Here is a 23764-nt window from a genome sequence, read left to right as displayed (position 1 = left end):
CCGTTCTCAATGTCAGTGAGAACCGGCGAAACGGAACTTAAAGCGGTTGAGTTACTTCAGCCTTAGCTCCAGTTGCGGCAGCTTGGCACAGTAACCCTTTTGACTTCTTCGCTTTCCAGCTTCACTTACAGGACGATATCTCGCTGACGCCTCGCTAAGATGCCTTTCCATGAACAAGTCTGCCCGGTGGAGAGCCGGTTGTATAACTCGTGTAAGCGCCACCGGCCACGGTAGGGCATGCGGCTAGTGGGCATATGCACGGATCGAGGTAACTCTAAAGCAAAAGGGTGGGTTGAGGTTTGCCGGTTTAAACCCTGCGGGAAATCGTAGATAATCCCAATCGCGGCGGGCAGTCGTATTAGAGGGAGCTGAAAGCAGGAATAGAAGCCGCCGCTGCCTACAAAAGGCATGCTTGGCTTGTAAAAGGCTGGTGGCCGCTAGTAAAAGTCGATGTAGTGCTTACCTGAACGTGATACTATCCTGAGTGTGATCTTGTTGCAGAGCGCTCTGCTCGAGTGCGTTAGTTCATGAACCTTAGCCAAGCATGGGTGTTATAATCTTTTTTTTTTTCGACAGGGTCAACACCTACCTCGCTGCCAATGTTCAGGCTCCTTTCGGCGGCTACAAGATGTCTGGCCTCCACCGTGAATGGTGAGCTATCTTGCATTTGTTCGGTTTCTGCTTTTGTATGCGCAATGCTATGACATTTCGACCTGATTTATCCTTCTCTGACAACAAAGCGACGAGGTGAAGGAAGAGTGCATTTTTTTAGTTCCATTGAGTGCTTTAATTTCTGCATGTCTTGTTCGCTCTAAATATTAGCCTTCCTTCATGTTCACAGACCTTTTTCTGTGTCTAATATCTTGATGTGAAAAGTCTGTAACCCATTGATGCTTATGTTAGTGATACACACTGCTACATCCACTAGCATTTATCTGCGCATGATTCTAACCTGCGTTCTGCATTTTGTTTCCAGCAACGAGGACGGTATCCTGAACTACATCGAGACAAAGACGGTACGTGACATTCCGTGTTAATATACTTGCGCAGCGTTTGCCCGGTCATAGCGTTTAATGTCTACCGACTTCTAGCTGAACTCTCGTTGATGCCTGTGCCCTTTTCTTGCTTCTCGCAGGTCACGATCAAGATCCCGCACAAGCACTCGTAAGGCACTCCTCGCCCTTGACTGGAAGGAAGTCGGAACGCGCCTTTGTCCTCCCTCGTTTTTATACTCAAGAAAGCTCACATTTGTTATAAAATGAAATAAACAGCCGCTCTCAATTCTGGGCCGTACATTTTAATGGCAAGTTCGGCCTAATGCAGCACAGGCACACGAACGGAAGACAAGCACTTCTCGCATATAGGTTTGAGCATCCGCCTCGCATGCGGGAGGTGCGGGGTTTGATCCCCGGTGCCAACGGGTACGCACCGCTGATACAATGGGAACAAGCTGTCCCCTGGTCAGGTGCACGGCTTCCTTTAGGTGAAATTCTTGGGGAAATTGGTCTTCAACCCTACCTTGAGAAGACTAAAACACACTGTGCCATGGCGCTCTTTGGCCTCAGGTGTACTTGCGCTATAAATATTCACAATCGTCTTCGCTACTCGTCCTCAGTTTTAATTCATCGCCGATCTTCACCTTTCGCAAGGCCCTGCGACGCCAAAATTCAAATCTGTGGCTGCCGCTCTTGTCTCGCGTGCTTTCTTTGATTCATAAATGCCTGCCTTGCGCAACTTGTGTTAAGCTTTGAAATGCCGCACCAAGATTTAGGCAGGTTTTCAGGGAAGTATAAAGTGAGTGCAAACAATGTTTGGCGGTCTTGATAACCGAAAGCTGAAAAGCGCTCGCACTCGTTTGTATCTGCTGGACCAAAGTTCAAGTCAAACGCATACTTTGGCGGTCTGATGTAGCACGAACACGTATATGAAACCAGCTCTCAAAAAGGAAAGACTCCTTTCGAATGGCGCTATATGAAAAGATTATCTTCCTGCTTGCACCGTTTTGCTGGCTGAGGTTCCGAGCAGGTAAACCGTTGCAGTAATTTCCGTGGGGCCATATTTATGTAGGCAAACGATCTTGCGTGGTACGACAGCGCATAATCGAACAAAGATTGAGGCCGAATGGATGTGGCGACATTTATCTCTTCAGTTAAAAAAATCCGGCTCAGTAGTATATCCAGACCTTTAGAAAGCCCATTTTTATAGTTCTCCAACGAAATGCAGGAAACATAATTGTCACCGGTAAGGGTGGAAAAATCTGCTAGATCATAGTGGAGGATGTACGGGCTACCATCACTGCCATGCTCAACGTTTTTCAGCAATATCAGTTGTGGCTTTCGCTAGCTCACATGAAAAGGTACCTATACGCAATATGAAGGATGCTAAATTTGTCTGAAGCAAAGAAATCTTCGCTAGCTAGGGTACACCCTGAGAAAAGCTTCTGGTAATCAAAGTGCGAAATTGTGCACAAAGCGTCTTTAAGGGCCAACTATCCGGGCTTTGCGAAGCAGTGTATATTCGGAAGACATCGAAGTATACGCATGTACAGTCTGCGTTAAAAAAAATGTGTACAGCCCACAGGGTTTGCTACTGGGCAGTGCTGTATGGCTCCTTCTGCATCGTTAGCGATTTAAATCTTTCGATAGGGAGAGAAACCATGGCTAATCTCGGGAGGAGCCAATGCCGACATGGTTTTCCTACGAGAAGCGTCTCTTTCAAGGGATGTATAGACCAACACCATGTTTGCAAACAAAGGGGGAGTTCGCGGCAGGCGGACTCGACTGGGGTGAAAAGTAGTCAATTAACGCCCGTAGGGATTACACGAAAGCAAAAGTTTTCAAAGCAGTTTACTGATTTCACAGCACAACTACGATGTCGCCCCTTCGTAGCAAATAACCATGTCCACCCTGAACATATGCCGAGAGTATGAATCATCGCTTCGGAGGCGATGTACTTTTAAAACACGTAACCATGGAAGTGACTCCCTGCTGGGTCTACGGAACGGGGGCGCGGACCATTTAAACACATGCAAGCAAAACTTGCAGAAATATTTTTCCCGTTTCACACAGTACTGATGGAGGTGGCCGTTTCTTAACATTTGGCGAGTGTTTTGAAGACGAGTGTGACAAAGAATGTTACGTCATTTCGAAGCTATTTCTGTAAAACGTCACGATTAATGCATGCTAAGGGCCAAGCAAAGAGCCAAAATAAGAAACACTTCATTACTGCTACTCATGTTCCAGCCGCGCTTGTGTCTGTGGCGTAGAAGTCATGATTGAGCCCAGGATTTTGGCCCAGTTCGCGGGTCGTATAGTATGCCGTCGGTATGTGCAGCCAAACGGGGCCGTAGAGCGGTTTCAAGTTCCGGAGGCGGAGTGGCCGGTCCAGCTGTGCCATACGTAAACAATAAATTCGGCAGTGGATATTGATGTGCAATTAAGGAGCGGAAGCAAATAAAGGCAGCGTACGTAATGCGCAGAGAAAAGAACTGATAATCCGTTTACGGTACCCGTGCTACCCCAGTGCTGCGGGAAATGTCTCAGTCTGCAAACTGTAGATCTGTAAAAGTAACGGAGTTAATTTGAAGAGAAGGCAAGCTTAGCAGGCGATGGCAGGGAGTCCCGTCCGCGGATTAGGCGAATAAGTTTGCAGGCTATAGTGTGGCCGCAGCTGCCACAGGACAGTGTTGATTGGAAGTGGGCGGCCATTGTCCTACAGTGGATGTTGTTAGCACTGTGAGGATGACCAATAAGGAGTCGAACAGAACAGCTTCATGAAAGTTCCTGGAGGAGAATACCTATCGCCTTCTCGCTACACTACACATAGATGCATATGCGGATGACACAAACTATATCACGCGTTCGTCTCTTAGCTCGCTTTACACTTTATAAGGCGCCTGCATATTTTGCGTTAGCATTGAAAATGTGATCGCAAAGGAAATCAGTATCTGCCCTTGAAAAATTTACCTCTTGTAATGAACAGTGAAGGAAAAGCAGTGCATTATTTTATTATTATCATCATCATCATCATCAGCCTGACAACGCCCACTGCAGGGCTGTCTCTTCAAGTAACCCTGCCCTTTGCCAGCTGCGCCACCGTATGCCCGCAAACTTCTGAATTTTAAGTTACTATGGCGTATACTGATTGACTGAAAATTCGAGGGACACTTAAGCTCCGCCCTAAGGGTATGACGCAGTAGCGTTAATCGGTCCCTTCAGAGGCCTGGGGTCCCTTTTGAATGTCACTTCGCAGAAATGGACACTGTTCTTTTTGTTTCTCTTTTCTTGCATTTTTGGCTTTGTTTGTTATATTTAGATTATTTCATTTTTGTGTTATCTCCTCTTATTTCATTCTTGTTTTTATTGGTTTCTACTTACCGCAAGACACATAGGGCCTTCTTTTAACCAAGTTGAACAAACATTCCTCACTGGTCCGAGGGTAGCTCGCCCGGCTGACGACACAAGGGGTAGATGATTGAGTACCGGCTCGACCATTTCGAGTGACATCATAACCCTGTAGACCGGTGAGGAATTGTGTAGTGGCGCCATCACTATTGTACTGTGTGATCTTTGTGGGGTGTTTGAATTACGCGCGCGAGGTAGTGTGGTTGTCACATCACGACCCTCTCGACGAATCCCGATTATTTCGACATGTAAATGGCAACAACTACGGCGGTTTCTTCGCAGAACTTGACACGTAACGTTGCCGAGTTACAACGTTTATTCATGATGTTGGTTAAGCTGGCTGGTCGGTCCTTTAGTCCGGGAATCTAATTAGTTCGCTTGCTGTCTCGTCCCTGCACACCATCCGTGGCTAGATATCGGGCTCGGAGCTGAAGAGCGCCGCCTCCCAGTCCTCCGTCATTGTATTTATAATTGTTTCAAATTCTATATTTCCCTGGCACTCCCATACCATGTGATAAAGGTATCCATCTTTCCACATAATATACAGTGTGGTTATATGTCTTCTGGGCACATATAGGCTAGTCTAGCTGGGATGTGTGTCTTACTTCAGGTCTACACGGCTATTTCTCGTTCCCTGATGAGGAAGGGGTCCAGTGGAGTCTATCCTCTTCTAAATGTGGTTAGTTAGCCGCTCCGCCCAGGAGGTTTGAGAATGTTTGGGGGTTTGGAGAACCGAAGGAAGAGCTTGACACTGTTATACCATGCTGAAGAGGGTTGGAAGGTCCCCAGAGTGCGGGCACTGAGCGCGACCAAGCGAGGGGTGTAGATACGAGTAGAAGAGAGGAGCAGAGAACGTGTTTTTTTTAATACTGGGGTAAAGGAGGATTTTCGCTGATAGTAGCGCGAATAAATAAAGTTTGTCTGGTGCGCATGTTAGGTACGCCAGTCACTATAATGACTCACACAGACGAATTTTCATTCTCGGCAACCGTTTAATACAGCACGTCCGTATATGCGGTTCGATAAAGATCAGGCAAGCTTTCGTAAAGGATATTCCGCAATGGATCATACTCGCATTATCAGTCGGGTGATAGAGAAATGCGTAGAAAATAAACAAACCCCATATATCGCCTTCATTGATTACGAGAAGTGGGAACCTCAGAAGTCATGCAGACATTGCGGAATCACGGTGTAGAAGAGCCGTATGTCAAAATACTGGAAGATATATATAGCAACTGCACAACTAACATAGTACTCCATAAAGCCAGCAATGAAATTCCAATAAAGAAGGGCGTCAGGCAAGGAGACACGATCTCTCCAATGCTATTCACCGCTTGTTTACAGGAGGTATTCCGAGGCCTGAGCTGGGAACAGTTGAGAATAAGAGCTAATAGAGAATACCTAAATAATCTGCGACTCGTTGATGAATACCAAAGTAATACCAAAGTAATGTTCAACAGTCTAGCAAGGGAACAGCAGTTCACAATTGGCAGCGAGGTGCTGGAAGTGCTAAAGGAATACGTGTACTTTGGGCAGGTAGTGACCGCTGATCCGGATCATGAGAGGGAACTACAAGGGTAAGAATGGGATGCAGCGCATACGGCAGGTTCTCTCAGATCATAAGCGGCAGGTTTACCAATATCCCTCAAAAGAAAAGTGTATAACAGCTGTATCTTGCCGGTACTCAGCTACGGGGCAGAAACGTGGAGGCTAACGAAAAGGGTTCAGCTTAAGTTAGGGACGACGTAGCGAGCCATGGAAAGAAAAATGATGGGTGTAACCTTAAGAGACCAGAAGCGGGCAGAGTGGGTGAGGGAACAAACATGGGTTAATGGAATTCTAGTCGAAATCAAGAGGAAGAAATGGACTTGGGGAGGGATATATGCATGAACTGCGAAGGCAAGATAACCGCTGGTTTTCAAGTGCAACGGAGTGGATTCCGAGAGAAGGCAAGCGTAGCAGGGGGAGGCAGAAATTTAGGTGGGCGGACAAGATCAAGAAGTTTGCAGGCATAGGGTGGGCGCAGCTGGCAAAGGCCAGTATTAATTGGAGAGACATGGGAGAGGCCTTTGCCCTGCAGTGGGCGTTATTAGGCTGATGATGATGATGATGATGATGATGCCGTTGAAGCGATGGCTGGAAGAATTTCGTAGGGTCGCACCTAGACGGTGTGGAGTGAGTTTGACACCATGATTACGACGGTCTTCAGTGTTGCGAAACCCGTAGTCGGAATCTTTGCTTTGCGCTTCCTCGTAGGGGTGATCAAGTCGCATCAATGTCTTCTTCGGTGGCATGGGCGTGCGCTTTAGCCGCAGGTGCATCGGCACCAACTGCACCGTTTCAATTGTAGCAAAGCCCAAGCTCCGTGGTTAGGCTTAGCGAGCTTCAGACATTGCCGGGGCCTTCAGAAGGTCGGTTTTTAGCGAAAAAGTGGTCAGTTTTGACAAATGAATAGTCAGAATGATCCTGGAGGTCAGAGGGTCGATGGTCCGGTGCGAAGAAGGTGCTGACCAGATCAAATCTCTCAGTTCAATGAAGTGAGACTGACATCAAACTTCGGCAAGAGAGCCTCATTTACAACATCCAGTGGAAGCATAAACGGCTCCAATGTTCGTAGAAAAATTCAAAACGTAAGAGGCCGGTTGGGGGTTGGATTGAATGGCATCATTGGTGACCGATTTCGGCAGTTCGACCCAAAAATGCAAAGGACAACGCAAGGAAAAAATGTGATGGAATCAAGGTGTCTCGCTTCTGTGGCACTGCGAACACTTCATCGTCGTTTTCATGCTCATGAGAATTTACATTTTATGTTTCCATCCTCTGGTGAATCAAATCAGGGCATGCCATGAAACATTTTGTGTTATACTGTGAGTACTTTAATTCTCAGGAATGGTTTACTTGGCTCAGCCATAAAAATGCGTTGGATTTAAAACCTCATCATAATCCTCAGTCCGGATAAGTACGGTGATGGGCCTAATCCAATACTCCTCTACAGATTTGAGCCATACGTCTAACATACATTTTTGAACTTCCGTCACGGTTTTTCTATGGATTTGAGCCATATGTCTAACATACAATTTTGAACTGCCGTCACGGTTTTTTTTTACATTTGCATGATTTCATCCTGCTAAGAAAGCTCTGCTCGTGCTCCTCGCTGGAGATTCGTCAATGTGCAATTGTGTCTGTGGATCTAAAATGACTTCTTTTGTGGCTTTAAGGTCCTTTAAGGATGTGTTTAGTTACTTTCTTGAGGGGTGCATGAATGTAGTTGCATCGCCTGATGGCGGAATTCTCGCTCACCCGACGGCGAACCACACACGCCCTACTTTACAGCATTGCGCATTTTTATTGTGAAGGCTTTTAAAAACTTTCTCGCTTCAACCGCTGGCTCGTTTACGCTTAAATTACTCACAGAACTTAAGTATTTCGGTAACTTTTGTCTCGTGATAAGTTTGTCAGCGGTACTTATCTTGCTCAGCTGCGCATGATGCAAACCCGTAATCGTGTGCCTCGAAATTGATGGAGCAAAAGCCGCCAACTCTGAGTATTCGCCAAAGGGCGTTAGTGCCGCCATCTGGTGTTTGCATAGGAAAGCGCCACGACGCAAAGGGCGCCGAAGCCCTTTCATGGCGTCACTGGCGCCCTTCGCGACAATCGAGCGCTGGCGGCTTTCAGTTCGTCGATCACGACGCAGACCATTACAAAGTTGCATCATTCGCGGCTGAATCAAGTAAGTATCGTTGTAAAACTTGCTACGAGACAAAAGTTACCACAACACTCATTCGCGGCTGAATCAAGTATCGTTGTAAAACTTGCTACAAGGCAAAAGTTACCACAACACGCAAGCTTTGTGCTCAGTTTTGCCGCAAACGAGCCAGCGGTTGAGGCGAAAAAATTTTTTGACGTCTTCACGATAATTATGCACAATATACTGTATACGCAAACGCAAGACAGCTGGCGAGGAACACCGTACACTGTATCACACCACATGGGCTTGACAAAGCATGCAGACGACGCCGAAAATTCCAAACTCACAGCCTGAGCAGTGGGAGGGCATACTGTCCAGCTCAAGCCGGGAAGCGTGCACAGCAAACAGCTAACTAAGGACTATTGATATCGGTGAACTCGGACCTGGAGAGGATTCCGAGAAAACCAACGTGTAGGCGGATGAGACACCGGGAAGAGACACAGCTGCGAGGACTGGCGTTCGCGGAAGCAGCGGCAACAATGGCAGCGCCAGGTGCCTGAGTCTGCCCTTGGAGTATGGAGTATCGCCGTATGGAGTGATGCTTTCAACGGGCACGCTGGGGTTGTTAATTGAAAGACGGCTGCGACCACGACAGAGTTCCTGCGCTTCGGACAACAGGCGGGGGAGTAAAAGGTCGTTCATCCACCTGCAGGGAATCGGCGTGACATTCATTTCCTACGAAGGCATCGACATGGTGGCTGTGGTGACATCGACGCGACAGTGTTCGAGGACCGTCTTTTCCCCTTTTAATCAACCGAACTGTGATGGAGCATCAGCACCGCCACCTGCCTTGGGCCGTATCTCCAGTGACTGCATTTGCTCACTTGATTGAACACCATTCAAGGAACTTTATTCCCCAGTCAGGGATCTGGGAGATACGAAGGGTGTTTAGCAGGCTGCTGGTTTGTTACCGACACACTCCTCTCTCGACTGAAAATACACAAAAATAAACCTACCGTACAGGTTCCTTCTTAACGGAGTCCGACACCGTTCTTCGGATCTGGGACTTGCGGTGCTGAACGATTCAGACAGCCCAAAGTCCCGCCGTCCCCAACACGGTTGTAAGCGATGGGGTTGAAGTGCAATCTCCAACAGGCCGTAAGAGCCATGGAGAAACGGCCCCTCCCCGTTCAAGGGCCCCAGGGCTCTTCACTGAGTTTATCACCACCACCACCACCACCGTGATTCTTAGAGATGAATTGGCCGCATAGCCTGGCATACTCATCTATGCTTCCCTTCTGCTCGCTCTTTATACGGCTGTATGTGGATGCCCTAGATCGTTCTAGAAAGGATGACGTCAGCATCGTAATGGACGAGCGTCTGCAAAATTATGCAGAGATTGTTGAAAACTACAGGTTACAGAGGAGACTGGTGTCACCACCAGATAAAAGTCTAAACAAGAGGGAGGCAATCGCATGGCGGTGGCTCCAAGCGGGGAACTTCGTAAACCCGATCTGGGCATATCATGTCTAGGTAGATGAGAGACAAAACGATAAGTGCAAGTACTGTGGGGCTAGAGGGACTCTCGAACACATAATCTCGAAATGCGCTAGCTCACAAGGGGCTAAAGCAATATAAATTAAAGCGAAACCTGGGAAGCCCTGCTGCGGAGCGAGGTCTTTGCTCCACAGCAACAACCCATTCGCCTGGCGGAAGAAGCCGCGAGGAGGTCGGACCTCTTTGCCTGCTTCTAATCGCGGAGGTCCCGGCCCCCGTCACACAGGCCTGTGTGCCGGGGATAAGTAGGGGGCCTCCTTATCTGGTGGAAAATAAAGTTAGTATCATCAGTGAGTCAGAAATTTTATTTACGAGATTTCAGAGCTATGAGGCGCGACTGACCAGGTTCCAGGAAAGTTTTGTTCCCTGGCGGCTAACTCCGTTCGTGCTATGGCCTTCGTTTGGACGGTCACGTCCGCGACATGCAGCATGGCCTCCTAGTGCTGAAGTGCAGCTTTTAGTGTCTGTGTTCGCTTCCTCCTGGCAGTCCGAGAGATTATGATACATGTGGCTGGCTGCCCTTTACGCATAGGTTATAAGATATTGTACTGGGAACATGTAGCCTACAGAATTCATTTCCAAACCCAACTTCGCTGCACTGCATGTTCTCAGCATCGTAAGCGCCATCTTGTTCTACCCGCCTACCACACCTCGAAGGGTCACCACCACTTGCGTCGGTGATGCGGTGGCTAAACAAGGCACAACTTTGTTGCCCGCTGTGCCTTACGAAACTGTAGTCCTCCTCAGCGTCACCTCACCGCTCAGCATGCCTGCATCTTTACGACTTTCTAGAAGAGAATAATTTCGTGTTTGGCAGAGAGTGGTCACCTCTTCCAGCGTCCAGGTCGAAGTTCTTGTGTTACGTCGATAGCGCTAGAGACGTCATGGCCTAACAATGAAACGTTGAGTTGGCTACCCGCGTGTCCTCTAATTCAGATCGCTCTGTAAATTACAACTTCGCTTGATAAAGTCAAGGCCTGCGGGCGCAGTGCAGCAAGACCATTGCTGGAAATTTCGTGTAAGTTTACATGCGGAAAAATACACCTTAAACGCGGCTATTTGCAAGCACCCAAAGAAGACGCAATGACAGTCACACCCTTTACAGCCTACACGCAAATGCGTTTTTTAAGAGCGTCAGCTCTTACTCATCGCGTTTCAAGATTTCGTGGGATCTGCCGCCACCCTGAGATAACAGCGCCATCTATGGCAGCAACTAGAAAACAGCATATCTAACATGGAGATGTGTAGCGCCATCTGCAATAGCATTGCAGAAACAACCTCCTGCCAATGATGACGTCTCGGTGCAATATGGTGGATAGGGGTGCAACTATGTGAGAATGACATCAGGGGGAGAAATGGCAGTATAGTTTCGGTTCCTCGAATCCAAGATCGCAGCCATTAAAATTGGTTGTGCCCTCCCATCCCTTTCCCCCCTCACCCCCCAAAAATATCCTACAACGGGTGGAAAACTCACTTTACGGGATCGCTATATGTGTACGCATTCGTTCCGATATATATATACTCGGACAACAAGGGTCACCCATCCGGGAACAGTTGTATACCGAATTTGGTAAGCAAATAAAACCGTGTGTGTTGTGGTATAGAAATAAAACCACAATTCAATAATAGGTAAACATTGCATACATGCAATTATTAATTGAAGCGTTACCATATCGAGCCGCAATGTCGAATTGTATACGCTCACCTTGACCCCCAAAACAAAGCAAGTTCCGTTTGGGACGTATCTTGAAATGGTGTAACTGGACAACGGGCGCGTTCTTCGCTTTCTTCGTCTAGTAAACCAAACAGCTAACGCTCTTAACTTCGTCTTTCAGACGTTGGCGGCCTTTTTTTCTTCCGAAAGGTAAGCCCTAGATTTCGCCTTCCGGAAAAAAGCAGGCTAGCAGTCAGGGTCATGGTTTCTATCTTGGCGCATACATGCAGAGCTGCACAGCGCGAGCCAAACACATGGAATAAAGGGACTATGCAATGAATAAAAAGTCGCTTGTAAAAGTTTTAAATGCTTAGAAATGATGCTAAGAAGCATTCACATCAAGTATGAGTCTTCGGAACTGAGCCGGCAATTTATTATGAATTTTTAAAAACCGTGTTTTTTAAATTTCTAGGGCCGATTGGTGCGCTCGTAGTGACCGATTTTGAAACTAAAATTGTGAAAAAAGACGTCACTGTACCCATGAAGTCGCCAGGCCACCACACGCTCTCATTCGCTGGAGCCATGGCAGCCACGACTTTAAGGGCACACTTCCGGTAGCCGTGAAAATCGTCTGCTCGTGCCGCTGCGCGACCCTCTCGGGCAAGCGCGAGCCACCTTCGTGCATATGGTTTAAATTTTCCTCTACCGCCTCCTTCTGTTGGGAGTTCCGGAGCCACTCGCAGTGGCTCGCCGAGTCGCTACTGTCGTCGCTGGAGTTCAGACGGTACGACGTGAACGCATAGGGCTCGATGCCCACCGCGGCCGTAAGAGCGAGCAGTCACACCTCGATGTCCGGGTCCATTACTGCTAACTACAGACGGCAAGCAAAGAAACCCGTCGCGCGCCGCAATCACGCCGCCGACGCTGCTGCTGGGGTACTATGAGCTACAACCAGAAGTTGCAGAAGGAACGTCAGCGGATGACGTATTCATGGGTGGGGTCCAGTCCTAGAGCTGTTTTTATTTTTGTCTGGTGCCCCGCGTGAACGAGTTGAGGGGGGAGAGGAGGAGCGTAATTTTTACTCGTCTATATATTTGGTGTTGTATACTAGCTTAAAAACTCTTGCGTTGTGGTGACGAGTGATGAAATGCCTATCTCTCGTCTGCTTTACGTAATCTCAATTAATTTATTGCATATTCCCTTTAAGGTCACTGGAAAGCCTAAATGTAATGGCACGTGGCGAGTGAGACGAGGGATAAGCAAGGGCAGCAGCCGATCATAATTTGGCTGGGAGAAAACTTGTTTATTGCCTTCAAAAACCATACATGGCTGCTGCAGCAAAAAAAAAAAAGGCAATACCTTGTGTCCCAGTATGACTGAAAAAAAAAACGGCGTAGCCTAGTGTCACGCACGACAGTGCACAGTTCTGCTTCAGATCACAGCACCGACACGCGTTTGCAATCGCGAATGCAACCTGCAAGCAGCAAGCTTCGTGAAGACACCCGCGCCGTCGAAATATTCTTCGCGAAACTTGACGCCTGCAGCTGGCATGCGTGCTTTCATGCGCCATTACGGAGAGTGTCTCGGTGCCTCGTGCATGCATCTGTCGTGATCCTTGCTGGCCTCACACCTCGCACGTGATGAAGTTGATGACGAAGGAGTCGTTGACCACGTACCCGTTCTCCGGGTTCTCGATGTCATCCAGGCTCATTATGGCAGTGTAGCCAATGCCCTCGTTCTCTCCGTCCTTGGGCCGCTGAAAGCAGTGCTCCAGGTCTGGGCCAAGTTCCTCAGGCACGATCTCGGCTATCTTGTGGTAGGTGTTGTTCTTCTGGTCCACGATGACGAACGTGCTGCGCCTCTTGTAGGGCCACTCGAGCGTCGGGTCGTATGGGCCCTTGGTGATGTAGACGTACAGGCTCAGGCAGGTCTTGCCCTTGTCGTCCTTCTCAGCAAAGTGACCGCCCAGGTACATCTTGTAGCCTTGAATGCCTACGTAGAAGTCGTCACTGAAAAAAGACTTGGCCTTGCCCTCGAGCACCTGCTCCTTGAGCTTGGAGAAGCCCTTCACGTGCCAGACGAACTTGCTCGAGCGAAAGCGGTCCTCGATGCTGTCTATACGACCTTTGAGGTAACTCTGGATCTTCTCGATCTTGGTGACGATCCGCTTGTTGGCCACCGCCGAGTCTTCGCGCATTTTCTTCATCTCATTCTTGACAGTTTCCTGGACGGCGTTTACCGTGCTGCGGATGGCTTCGAACTCGGCGAAATTCTCCTTGAGTGACTTGACCTCGCGACAGACGTCATCCAGCTTCTCGCGCACCTCCCTTATCTGACAGGCCTCGGCGTTGGTGTAGAGCAGGCCGCCGTCATCGGCGCGGGCGAAGCTGGCCATGACCGAACCTTCGCCGGCTTCCTGCTGAGGAACTGGCCCCGGCTGCTGCTGCTGCGGCTGCATGTTGCGCGGGCATTCAGACTTGAGGTGCGCCGCCAGGTCCTGGCGCTTGAGTTCCTTCATGCAGGCGACGCACTGAACTGCATGATGTCCGCACACACCTACATGCTCTTTTAGGCCGCTGAGTGGCCCCACGTGGTCGCAGCCTTTGGTTTTGTTCGGGCAGGCGACGCGGAAGCTCTGCAGGATGTCCGCGGACGTCGTGTCGTGGTACACTTGCTCGTGCGAGCTGCGCGCATTGTCGATCGGGCAGACGAAGGTGTCCTCTTCGCGCAGCTTTCCGAAGCACTTGGGGCAGAAGAAGTGAGAGCACTTGGTCAGGTGCAACTCGGAAGGCACGGCGCCGCACAGCGAGCAGATGCGGTAGATAGGCACCTCCTGCAGGAACTCGATGCTCGTGTATTCCCCGATGAAGGGGAATCCCGTCAGGTAGCGGTGACTTGTGGACATCTGTGCGTAGTGTCCCGCGGACGTGCGCCTGACTGCTTGCCTTCTGCTTTTCAAGGCACGGCTCGCCTAGTCGCCGATGGAACCGCGAACGTTGCTCAGGCTTACAGGGCACGTTCGAACGTCGCGAGCAGGGCACGTTCTCGGGCGCCGCCTGCACAGGCTGCTCTGAGCGCGTGCTTCGCCGGGTGCTTCCTCTTCGTCAGCGTTGAGACCCAACCTTCTTTCTTGCATACATATGCGAACTGAATCTGGGGTGCTCAGCTTTGCTGTATCTGATGTCTCCGCAGGCCAAATGCGCATCCCAAAGCTCATTCGTGGTTTTCAGACCACTCTTCGAACACTGTCTTCTTTCACGTGCTCTGTTTTTCTTCATGGTGTTGTTACGGTGTAATTGTGTGCGCGTGCGAAGACGTGATCCCGCGGCACGCGGAAGTCGGTGGCGCAGCAAGCGGTAGTGATGACTGTGATGTGTTAGTAGAGGCTCCGACCTGAACATCGGGAAGACAAACTCTGCAAAACTGCCTCTCCGAACTAATTCATTTCCGCATGCTCGCGACCCCTCGAAGACAATCTCAATCCCGGTGGTAAAGCAGAGCGCATAGACCCTTCAGGAAGGTTATTCTGAGAAGGAACGGTCTCTTGTTCCGTCTACCGTTGGCATAATCACTCTAACAACCTTCGTGAAGTACTTACAGCCTGCATAATATTTTATTTGGGTTGTATCGAAATTAATTTCGCAACAGTTATGCTTTGCTTTCGAAAAAATACCAATTATCATATTTTTGCGCAATAAAACTAATGTGAGAAAAGGAATCTGTTTCTAAAGCAAAATGCTAGAAGAAGAACCCTCTAGAAGATGAAACCGAAAGTAAAGTTTGAATTTTTCAGTATGTAAAGTTTCAGCGTTCATTTTACTTCCCTAAAACCAAAGGTTAGCAGATTATTTTAGAGAAAAGAAAACTCCTTTTAAGCGGAAGTACGAAGACGTCAGCATTTGTTTATAAAATCCATAGGCAGCCCATCCAATCCGATTCCGGCCGACTTGTCGACAAACATTTCGGGCCCGTCTGCACGCAATGGCTGGTCTAGGATTGCCGAAATTTAGCAGAAATGCAAATACTGTTCCAAGTCCGAGCGACATGAGCGATGTGGAGCGTCTCGAAGACTACCCGGAGGCCGACTTCAGAGGCATGACGCTTTCGCTCAGTCAGGAGACGACAGAGGCCACCTCTCCAAGCCAGCCAGCGGCTCAGCAGTGCGGCGCCGACGTCTCGTGCCTGGTTTCCAATCGCTGCCTCGCAGGTGTGTACGGTTTCGCAGCTTTGCCTCTGTCAAGGTCTGACCAGTTAACGGAGCTCGCTAGCAACGCTTTCAACTCGATGTTTTGAGGCGCTCTTGTTTGGCGTTCTAAAACCGCGCATCCCCGACGGGTTAGGAGCATGTAATACGCGTGTAGCATTTTGTTTTCTATTCCATCGTGCAGCATTTTGCTTGAGCGACTAAAAGAGCTGTGCTTTTTGATTGGCTGCTTGCAGAAACTAGTGCGTCGAATTTTTTATCCGTGCGTGGAGTAACGCGTTTTCAGTGCCGATCGCGCATTTGCAGTTTCAGGACGCCGCAAGCGCGCCGTTACGGTTATTAGTTCCGCTGTCGCTTCCCCCTTCAGCCAATAATCGTTCCGAGCTTGTACATAAAACTGATGTCTCCACTGCCTCCCTGGTTGACCGTTCCCGTTCGCGACCAACTGGTGACAAAACGAAACCCGCTCTCTTAATTCGCGTCAAGTGTCGTGGGTTCTGCAGTCGACAGCGAGTTCTTTGCCGCCCCGTTACTCGCACCATCAGCTTCTCCGGTTTCCGTCCGCTGTAATCGCGCTGAGGCGGCTGTTCGCGCAGGTGGGTTGGTCGTATGGAGCGCTGGTTGGATCCAGGAGACGCAGAGTCGGCTTGAACGCACCGCGCGTGGCTATTCTTACCCTTAGACCTCGATCGCTGCGCGTCGTACTCCGTTTTGCTTGCACCTGTTTGTACCCAAAAGTGCAGCTGCTTTTTTTTTTTTTTTGTCAGGACCACCGGGCGAGCACGTGCAGTCCTGTTATCGAGCGTTTTATTTTCCTTGTGTGTGTCTGAAACTGTTCTTCGCGTTATTTATTGTGCGTTCTGTTGTCGGTGTTGCATTTTACGAGAATCGACACCCTTCGTTTCACCTGTCAGCTTCTGCTGGGGAAGTTGTCCATCATAAAGCTCGAAATACGTGCATTGTGAAACGGGCAAGGACATAGAGAGGGAACACGCAAAACACACATGAGCGCTTGCATGTTCCCTCTCTGCATCTTTGTCCGTTTTGCACTGCAAGTATTTGAAGCTTTAGAATGGACAAACTAGCCCACTAGCAAGTGCTTTTAGTCGGTTATTCCATTATGTAGTCCCGTGAAATGGAAGTAACGCACATTATATACTTATCTGCACGTCGTTCATCATACTGTTAGTGGTACTTTGAAGAGAGGCAGTGAATAAGGTGTAAGCTTGTGAGGTTCCTCACAAAATGGTGCCTCAGTCGTAAGCAGTAAAGATACTCGCTAGGGTGGGCTGAGAGGGTTGGAAGAAAATAATAAACACAGTAGGCTTCATCACTGAAGGCATTTGTTAGGGTTGGGCTGTCTAAAAAGATTGAAACTAATTGTACATAAGCGGTGCGGGCAGTGGCTTATTACTTTTCATACACGAAAGACAGAAGGAGCTGAATTTTAAGTGGTTTCGGGGACTACTTTGTTGTGCACACTTTATTGCATTACACTTAAACACTAAAAAAAAAAACAATGGCAAAGGTTTAACTTCAGCTTTGTTTTCTTTGCACAACTCTTTTGGTGGAGAATAGTTTGCAAAGCTCAGGTTGCAAAATTGAATGGACTCCGTAGTCCTTTGTAATGATCTTCTTGCTTCACTTACAGTATTTGGATTATTATTAGTATTGTGTCATGTTCACTTTGATTTAATTGGTTAAAAAAAACCTTACACGTTTCGTCTCTATTGCACTCTGAAATTGCATGGCTTATCCAAATTCACCCATGCTTTATTATGTTTATGAATTTTGTATGTTCTCTGCTGCCTTGTAATGGGCCCTGGGCCTAGTCAAGCTACTCGGAAGTAGCTTTTTGCCCAGGGGCCTTTTTTCTCTTTTAGAGAAGTAAAGAATATGTGTAGGTATGTATGTGTATGTAATCTCCTCATATATATGCTGTGTGCAACATCTGAATGTGTCATTTCTCCTAGCTAACACAAATGTAAATAAGTACCCTTGGCCTCCAAGGCTCTGCTATAGAGTATGCATATCATTACGAGAAAACTTCATGTAGTTTCAGTGCCTTCTTTTTCAGTAAAGCGCAAGTGGCAACAACCTACTTTTTAACTGCATCAGGTCGCAGAAATTGAAGCTATGCTGTTCAACATTGTTTAGGTTCCGAGGAGTATTTATGGAACCAGCTTACAAATTGGCCTAAGCTGAAAACTACTGGTAGTGATTACTTAATTTATTCCATGAATGCGCCTGACAGATCTCAACTTTTGCCACGAGCCATCCTTGAGGAATAATGTTAGAGTATGTGTTTTTGTGATGTTCACTGTAACTGCATCTTCTAAGGCTTCATCCTGATCACGTTGAAGCACTGGAAACAAAGCTTTCTTGGTACTCTCAGCTTAGTGAAAAACACACACTACAATTTCTAAAAGTGTTGACATACTTTAGCGAACACTTGCTGCCTTGATTTTGTACCTGAAGAACTTTCTACATCTTCTATGATGTTGGGATGGCTGAGGCAGTGTGTTAGCAAGCAGTTGTTCATGCTCAGTCTGAAAGGAAGTGCATTAGTTCGGAGTGGCTTTGTATGTACGCATCATGATGTGGCCCTAGGTTGGAGGTGGAAGGCTGGAAGAACTTTGCAACGTGCGCGTGGAGTTGGCACATTTGCTTCGTGCAAAGGCAGCAGGCTATGCACTGATCCTTTTACCTGCTAAACATTGAGGCAAAAAAGAAACAATCAAGTGTTCAAGAGTGTCCATATGCTGCCTTGTGCCACCTTGTTTGATTAAACACGGAACTCGGTGCCGGTAATAGAAAGTGCTACGCTACCAAAAAGTCAACCTCTCAAGACAGTTCGGACCCAGTTGTGGCTGAAAGATCTGCGCTGAACCATTGGTACCTCTATGGTGATAAAAAATAAATTGGTTGCCTGCACAGTTGATCGAGGCCTGCAGTTCAATTGTGGGCACATCTTATATTTTAGTGCAGGGTGTAGAAAAAAGTGCCTGTGCACTCGAGTGCGCTGCGGCTCAGGATTCCCTTGGGCAGCTGTCTGGCTAGGAAGCTTTCGTACACTTTGAGTTGCATCACCGTGGTTGTGTCACAGAGTGTGAGGAAAGCGGCTTGCAGATGCGATGCTTTTGTGCATTTCCAATGTGGCATGAGTTATTTCACTAAAAGGCACTCTAAAAGAAAGCACGGTTTCGGCTAGTTGGAAATGGTCCATTCTTGCCCATTGAACAGTGTGAAATGGACAAGGACATCAATGCTTCTTTTGTTTTTTAGTCTTTGTCTTTTGTGATGTGCTTGGAGTTTTTCAAAACATGTGGACTTAGCCAGCACATGGGGAGACATAAAAGACTTCTAAAAGAGCATTGAACGCAGAAAAAGGTGTTCTGTGAAGTCCTTGTTTTGGTTTTTAACTTTTTATGTGTTATCTCCATCTTTGCACTTTCTCAAACTTTGGTTGCATACCGACGAAGCGGGCAGCAAATAGTTTTAGATAGTTGTACATCATTTTCTGTGCGCCATTAATACACCCTTTCCTGAGGTCTCACTGGATGCTCATATAGTGGCAGTATAGGGTAATCTAGGCAAAGTTGAAACTGAAAACGTTGAGTTAATATTCAGGTGACATTTAGGGGGGTAGCCCTAGTGAGCATAGTGTCGTAGTGTTCTGTTTGCCAAAATGGGCTTGCATGCAAGGCTTCACATGAAATGCTGGCAATTGTTGAGGTTGTTATTCTTTCTGCTAATACTGCATTTGCCCAAAGTCAAGAATTATTTCCGATTCATAACCTTTCAAATCACTGGTGGTGCCCAGAATCAAGACATGTTACGGTTTATCTTCCTTTTGATGAAGTACAGTTGAACCTCGGTACAACAAAGTTGAAGGGGCCTGGCGATTATTTTGTTATGGCCATAGTTTCGTCAGCCCGTGTTGATAGATTTTAAGGGGAATCATCATTCCTTCGTTGTATCGATTATTTCGTTTTAAACTGTTTTGTTATAACAAGATTCGACTTTAGGGGGTACTGATAATCACTGCACTCATAAATTTCGATTGTTCCGTGATGTCTGACTTGTAGGAGTTACATTCTTCTTTGCACTGCTAGCCTAGTGGGTCTGCTGTCTCACTTGTACAAGGTTAGGCGCGAAGACTTACACAGTTTCTTGCTTCTCCTTGAGCAGATGCAAGCAGCCTGGATGGGAACACTGGTAGCCCTGCCGAAAATGCATCCACTGCGTCAACATCGAGCATTGTGCGACAGTTCTCACGGGAGTTGTCGGAGGAGGAAACGAAGGAGTACTTCTCAGTGCGGGTGAGCCGAGACTTACTGGTTGGATTATAGTGCACGGAATTGTTCGGCTTGCCTTCTGGCTGGGACCGGATGGGCTCCATTTTTTTTTGTAATTCTTTAATTTCAGGTTCATTGTGCATCCAAGCATTTAAGGATTCACATTTGTGCCGCATCATTCACTTCACTCCTCACTCCTTGAAGCTCTAGTAGTCAGAGACTGGTTTTGGTTCAACGAGTGAAGCACATGTATACTGACTGTGCTACGTTATCAGAATCTGTCAAAATCTATTCTAAATAGATTACATAAAGGGAATTGCATATAAATTGCTGATCTTTGCTATATTGCTTATGGAGACTTGCTGTGCCTTCTTGGCAAGGGCTCATTCCATGCTTCCGCGAAATGTTCTCGAGTAAAAAGTCTTCCTGCTGCATTTCACTCTCGTCATTGAGCACCATCGTTTGTGTGTGGAGGGAATGGGGTGTTAAAATTTGCTTGAGGGCATTAAACACTCTTGTTGTGCTGAGAAGATGGGTGGACTTGTCCCGCCTGGCTTAGTGTGCAACTGTGAGTCATTGAGAGAGGGTTACATACATCAGGTTGTGCATGCTCTAAATGTGGGCTTCTGCTTACCTGATTTCATCCAGAAATGGCGCTCACCATCTTTTCTATCATGCAGCATCAAAACTTCTTAAAATTCATGGTGTCTTGAAGGCACTTTGAGAGAGTGACTATAAGTTCTAACTTAACTGTTATGTACGTCACTGTCAAATGAAACACTAACAAAGCCGCTGAAATCAGAGCAGCAAAACACAAAGATTTTAATGGAGGGCGACTCATTGTTAGTGCATGTGATTTTTACTTGAATGCCACGGACGGGGACGGATGTGTGGAAGTGTTAATGGACTCTGCCGGTAGTACTTCTCCAGCAGGTAATTATTTTACCGTTCTTCAGTTTGTGCTTAAGTAACCCTGTTCGTGTTTCATTTGATGCTGATAGTACACCTCAGTGTACGGCCAAGCTTGGAAGCAAGGAAAGCAGGTTCTATTCACGTGCAAATGTGTAAGGTCACTTGTTTCTTGCCCAGTGTGTTCTGTGGTAGTTGTGTTCTGTTAGAGAGAGCAAACCTTTATTCAGGAAACAAAGAGGATAAGCTGGCGCAGTTGGTGAATGCTGGGGCCGAATCCACGAAACAGTTCGCTTCGGAACACGTTCGCTTTCTCTCTCGCCACCTCGCTCCATTGGCCGTGTGTCGTCACCGGTGGCGGGGACATCACTTCACGGAAGCGGGACCACGGATTTTGTTTACGTCATGAGACATGTCAATCAAGTGAAAGCGAACGCGTTCGGTCGCTGTGTGTGGAACTCTGAAAGTGGCGTTCGCTTCGGCGCGAAAAGAAACATGCTGGTGCCTCCCGTTGCCCCGCTGTTGTTGGCGGTGCTCAGCGAATGTTATCGGCGGCATCGGCGGTCGCGCGTGCATGACAATCCTTTTGACATGTGTGACGATACCTTCCGAAGGCATTTCAGGCTGTCGAATGGACTTGTACGCCCGCTATGTGAAGAGCTAAATCCCCACTTTGGACCAACGAGGAAAAGTGCGCTCTGTTACTCTGTGCGCTACGGTTCTTCGCTACTGGGGGCTTCCAGGCGACAGTTGGCAGCGAGGCAACTATATGGCTCCCGCAGTCGTCTGTGAGCCGGACGATTTTGGCTGTCGCTCAGGCAGTCGTGCATGTCGGCACGAGAGATTAAAAACGCGCCGAAGTTAGCATATGGCCCCTTAACGATACAAGCAACCGAGATGGGACCGCCCAACAAAGCCGATTGGCTGTTGCCTGCCCCCTCGTCCTCCCGTAGTGTTCGTCCCATCCTTCTCTTCCTGATGCCTACGTCAAATTGACGTCACGGCAAAGGGAACGCGTTCCAAAGCAAACTCTTTCGTGGATTCGGCCCCTGGTTCTTCTTTGTCCACGTCCCTAGTCTGGGCTGCCGCAAGATCTTGCCGCCTCGCGAGCTTAGTGTGCGAGGGCAGCTTGTGTCGTGTTAGTTGTTTAAAACAACATTGCTGTTCTCTTGCCCTACTTATTATCAGATAATAGTTAATAAGCAATAATTGCATGCTTAGAGAGTCAGATCAGGCATCAAAGAAATCAAATTTACTAGAGTCGACTCGTGCTAGTTCCAGCTCACTCTTAATTCAACCTTCCATTTTATTCAGACTGATCCCGTCAGCATCAAAGGAATCAAAATGATTCACTTTAATTTAAAATTCTGCAAATCTGAACAAATTTTGACTCTCCTTGAAGTATGAATTATTGAGATTTGAGTATGGCACAGCATAAACGATTTCCCATAATAGCAGAGGCTGCAGCTGTAGTCACACTGGGTGCTTGCAGGTAGGAGCTGTGAAGTGGAATTAGCAGGCATAGCAAGAGCACTGCTTTGAAGGCATGTTTTCTTAATTGTGATAAAGAGGTGCTTAGGCATTGAAGAAAAAAGAAGCCCTAATGCAAAAACAAGGTGTTGATGTGGGACACAAGCAGAGGTGTGACAATGCAGGGTACCTTGTGTTGCCTGTTCTTGTGCTTCCATGTCAGTGCCCTATTAAAGGGCAACTGAAGAGGTTTTACAATTCGACGAGTTCAAAGGGGTCAAATGGGTGAAATTTGCAGGTAAAGCATGCAAAGTCTTTTTGTGCTAGCATTTGAAATGGTGAAAGAATCGCCGAATAAAACCATATTGATGTTCAGGCTTCTCTGCAGTGCTCCGGGATGGGAAGAGGTTGCAGTGATGATGTAACGTACGGTGGCTATGTTTTTTCAGTGAAGAAATGGTTGCTCGAAGGAAGAAACTGTTGCACCAAAGGAAAAGTCCACAAAGCATTCTTTGGCGGCATCATGCGACGCATGATGGCATGTGTGCGAAGACAGTGTATATCTGAAATTTTGGCAATAATGACATCACAAATTTATCTGCACTTCTTAAACGCTGTGAGGAAAAGCATGAACATCATTGCGGTCTCAATTGGCGATTAGGTCACCGTTCTAAATGTTAGCGCAAAACTACTTGACATGCTTTACCTAAAAGCTTCGTACATTCGAATTCTTCAATCATCTCAGATTCTCAGAAAGCCATTTCAGCTTCCCTTTAAGCTGCTTTTTGATGACATATTAGCTGAAATTTGGATGGGCCTGAGCAGGATGTGCAATGCACAGAACACATAGGCAGATGTTTCTTAAACGGACACTAAGGACAAGTTCGTGAAGTTATTGCTCTGAGAAAAAATTGATTCTCTGGTTATTTCTGGTTACGCTAACATTAGTCGGGCAGCATAAGGTGAATTTTTGGCTGAGATAATTGAATTTAGAAATTTTCCCACCACTCGGCCCAAGCTCATGACGTCTACACTGAGAAGGACTGGTTGCCACCATTTTGAATTGAGTGGCGGTACAGCAAGCCTCTGGGATCTGCGCCCGAAATTCAGTGTCGACAAACGCAGTTTATTTGCGAATTTTGTCGGTGGTGGCGACACCTTTATTTTGTTTTTTAATCTTTTCTAGCTTATGAAAGGTCTGTTTTCAGCGAGAGTGGCCTTTTTGTTTTTAGCATGTCGTAGTCTCTCGATACCAGTGAATTAAAATTTTTCCTCAGTATTTCTGTAAGGCAGCAGATTTGGTACCCAGGGAAAAGATACACAGTGGAGGACAGTGGAGTGGCATGGATGCCAAAGTAGCTTGGTAATGTGGCCGCAGCTGGTGAACCTTTGTGCTATAGTGAACTTGCGGAGACTGGCGATGGTGGTGTTGTATTTTGTTGGTAACGTTGCTTCTTGTCTGCCTCTGAACTGGACAGGAAGGTGCCGTGGAGAAGGCGGCGGAGCAGTGCAGCCCAGTGCTCATGAAACATCTCGACGGTGAACTGAGGGGTGTCTGGCTTCTCACAGAGTAAGTGGCAG

General features: G+C 47.5%; 3 protein-coding genes across 6 annotated transcripts in view; 2 read left to right on the top strand and 1 right to left on the bottom strand.

The window, feature by feature from the left end:
• LOC144121556 (aldehyde dehydrogenase, cytosolic 1-like) overlaps positions 1 to 1281 on the top strand; it is a 77643-nt gene extending 76362 nt beyond the window's left edge. Inside the window, exons 11-13 of the mRNA XM_077654828.1 lie at positions 577 to 651; positions 977 to 1016; positions 1136 to 1281. Coding sequence (XP_077510954.1) covers positions 577 to 651; positions 977 to 1016; positions 1136 to 1168 — 148 coding nt within the window. The 3' untranslated portion in view covers positions 1169 to 1281. The remainder of the gene's footprint in view (positions 1 to 576; positions 652 to 976; positions 1017 to 1135) is intronic.
• Positions 1282 to 12584: 11303 nt separating this feature from the next.
• Positions 12585 to 14515, bottom strand: LOC144118773 (TNF receptor-associated factor 1-like). Its single transcript, XM_077651600.1, has one exon. It carries the CDS (start codon positions 14205 to 14207, stop codon positions 12927 to 12929), a length of 1281 nt encoding a protein of 426 aa, XP_077507726.1. The 5' UTR covers positions 14208 to 14515; the 3' UTR covers positions 12585 to 12926.
• Positions 14516 to 15241: 726 nt separating this feature from the next.
• Positions 15242 to 23764, top strand: part of LOC144121553 (tumor protein p63-regulated gene 1-like protein) — a 60430-nt gene continuing 51907 nt past the window's right edge. For all 4 annotated transcript variants that reach the window (XM_077654824.1, XM_077654822.1, XM_077654825.1 and 1 more), the window contains exons 1-3: positions 15242 to 15509; positions 19698 to 19828; positions 23662 to 23753. In XM_077654824.1, coding sequence (XP_077510950.1) covers positions 15284 to 15509; positions 19698 to 19828; positions 23662 to 23753 — 449 coding nt within the window. In that variant the 5' untranslated portion in view covers positions 15242 to 15283. The remainder of the gene's footprint in view (positions 15510 to 19697; positions 19829 to 23661; positions 23754 to 23764) is intronic.

This window comes from Amblyomma americanum, chromosome 2 (assembly GCF_052857255.1).
Source record: "Amblyomma americanum isolate KBUSLIRL-KWMA chromosome 2, ASM5285725v1, whole genome shotgun sequence".
Taxonomy (NCBI): Eukaryota; Metazoa; Arthropoda; class Arachnida; order Ixodida; family Ixodidae; genus Amblyomma; species Amblyomma americanum.
The sequence above is the reverse complement of the archived record's forward strand: the minus strand, read 5'-3'. Positions and strand labels throughout refer to the sequence as shown.

Coding starts and splice junctions, on each gene's coding strand:
- LOC144118773 (XM_077651600.1), bottom strand. CDS start 14,207: ATGTCCACAAGTCACCGCTACCTGACGGGATTCCCCTTCATCGGGGAA.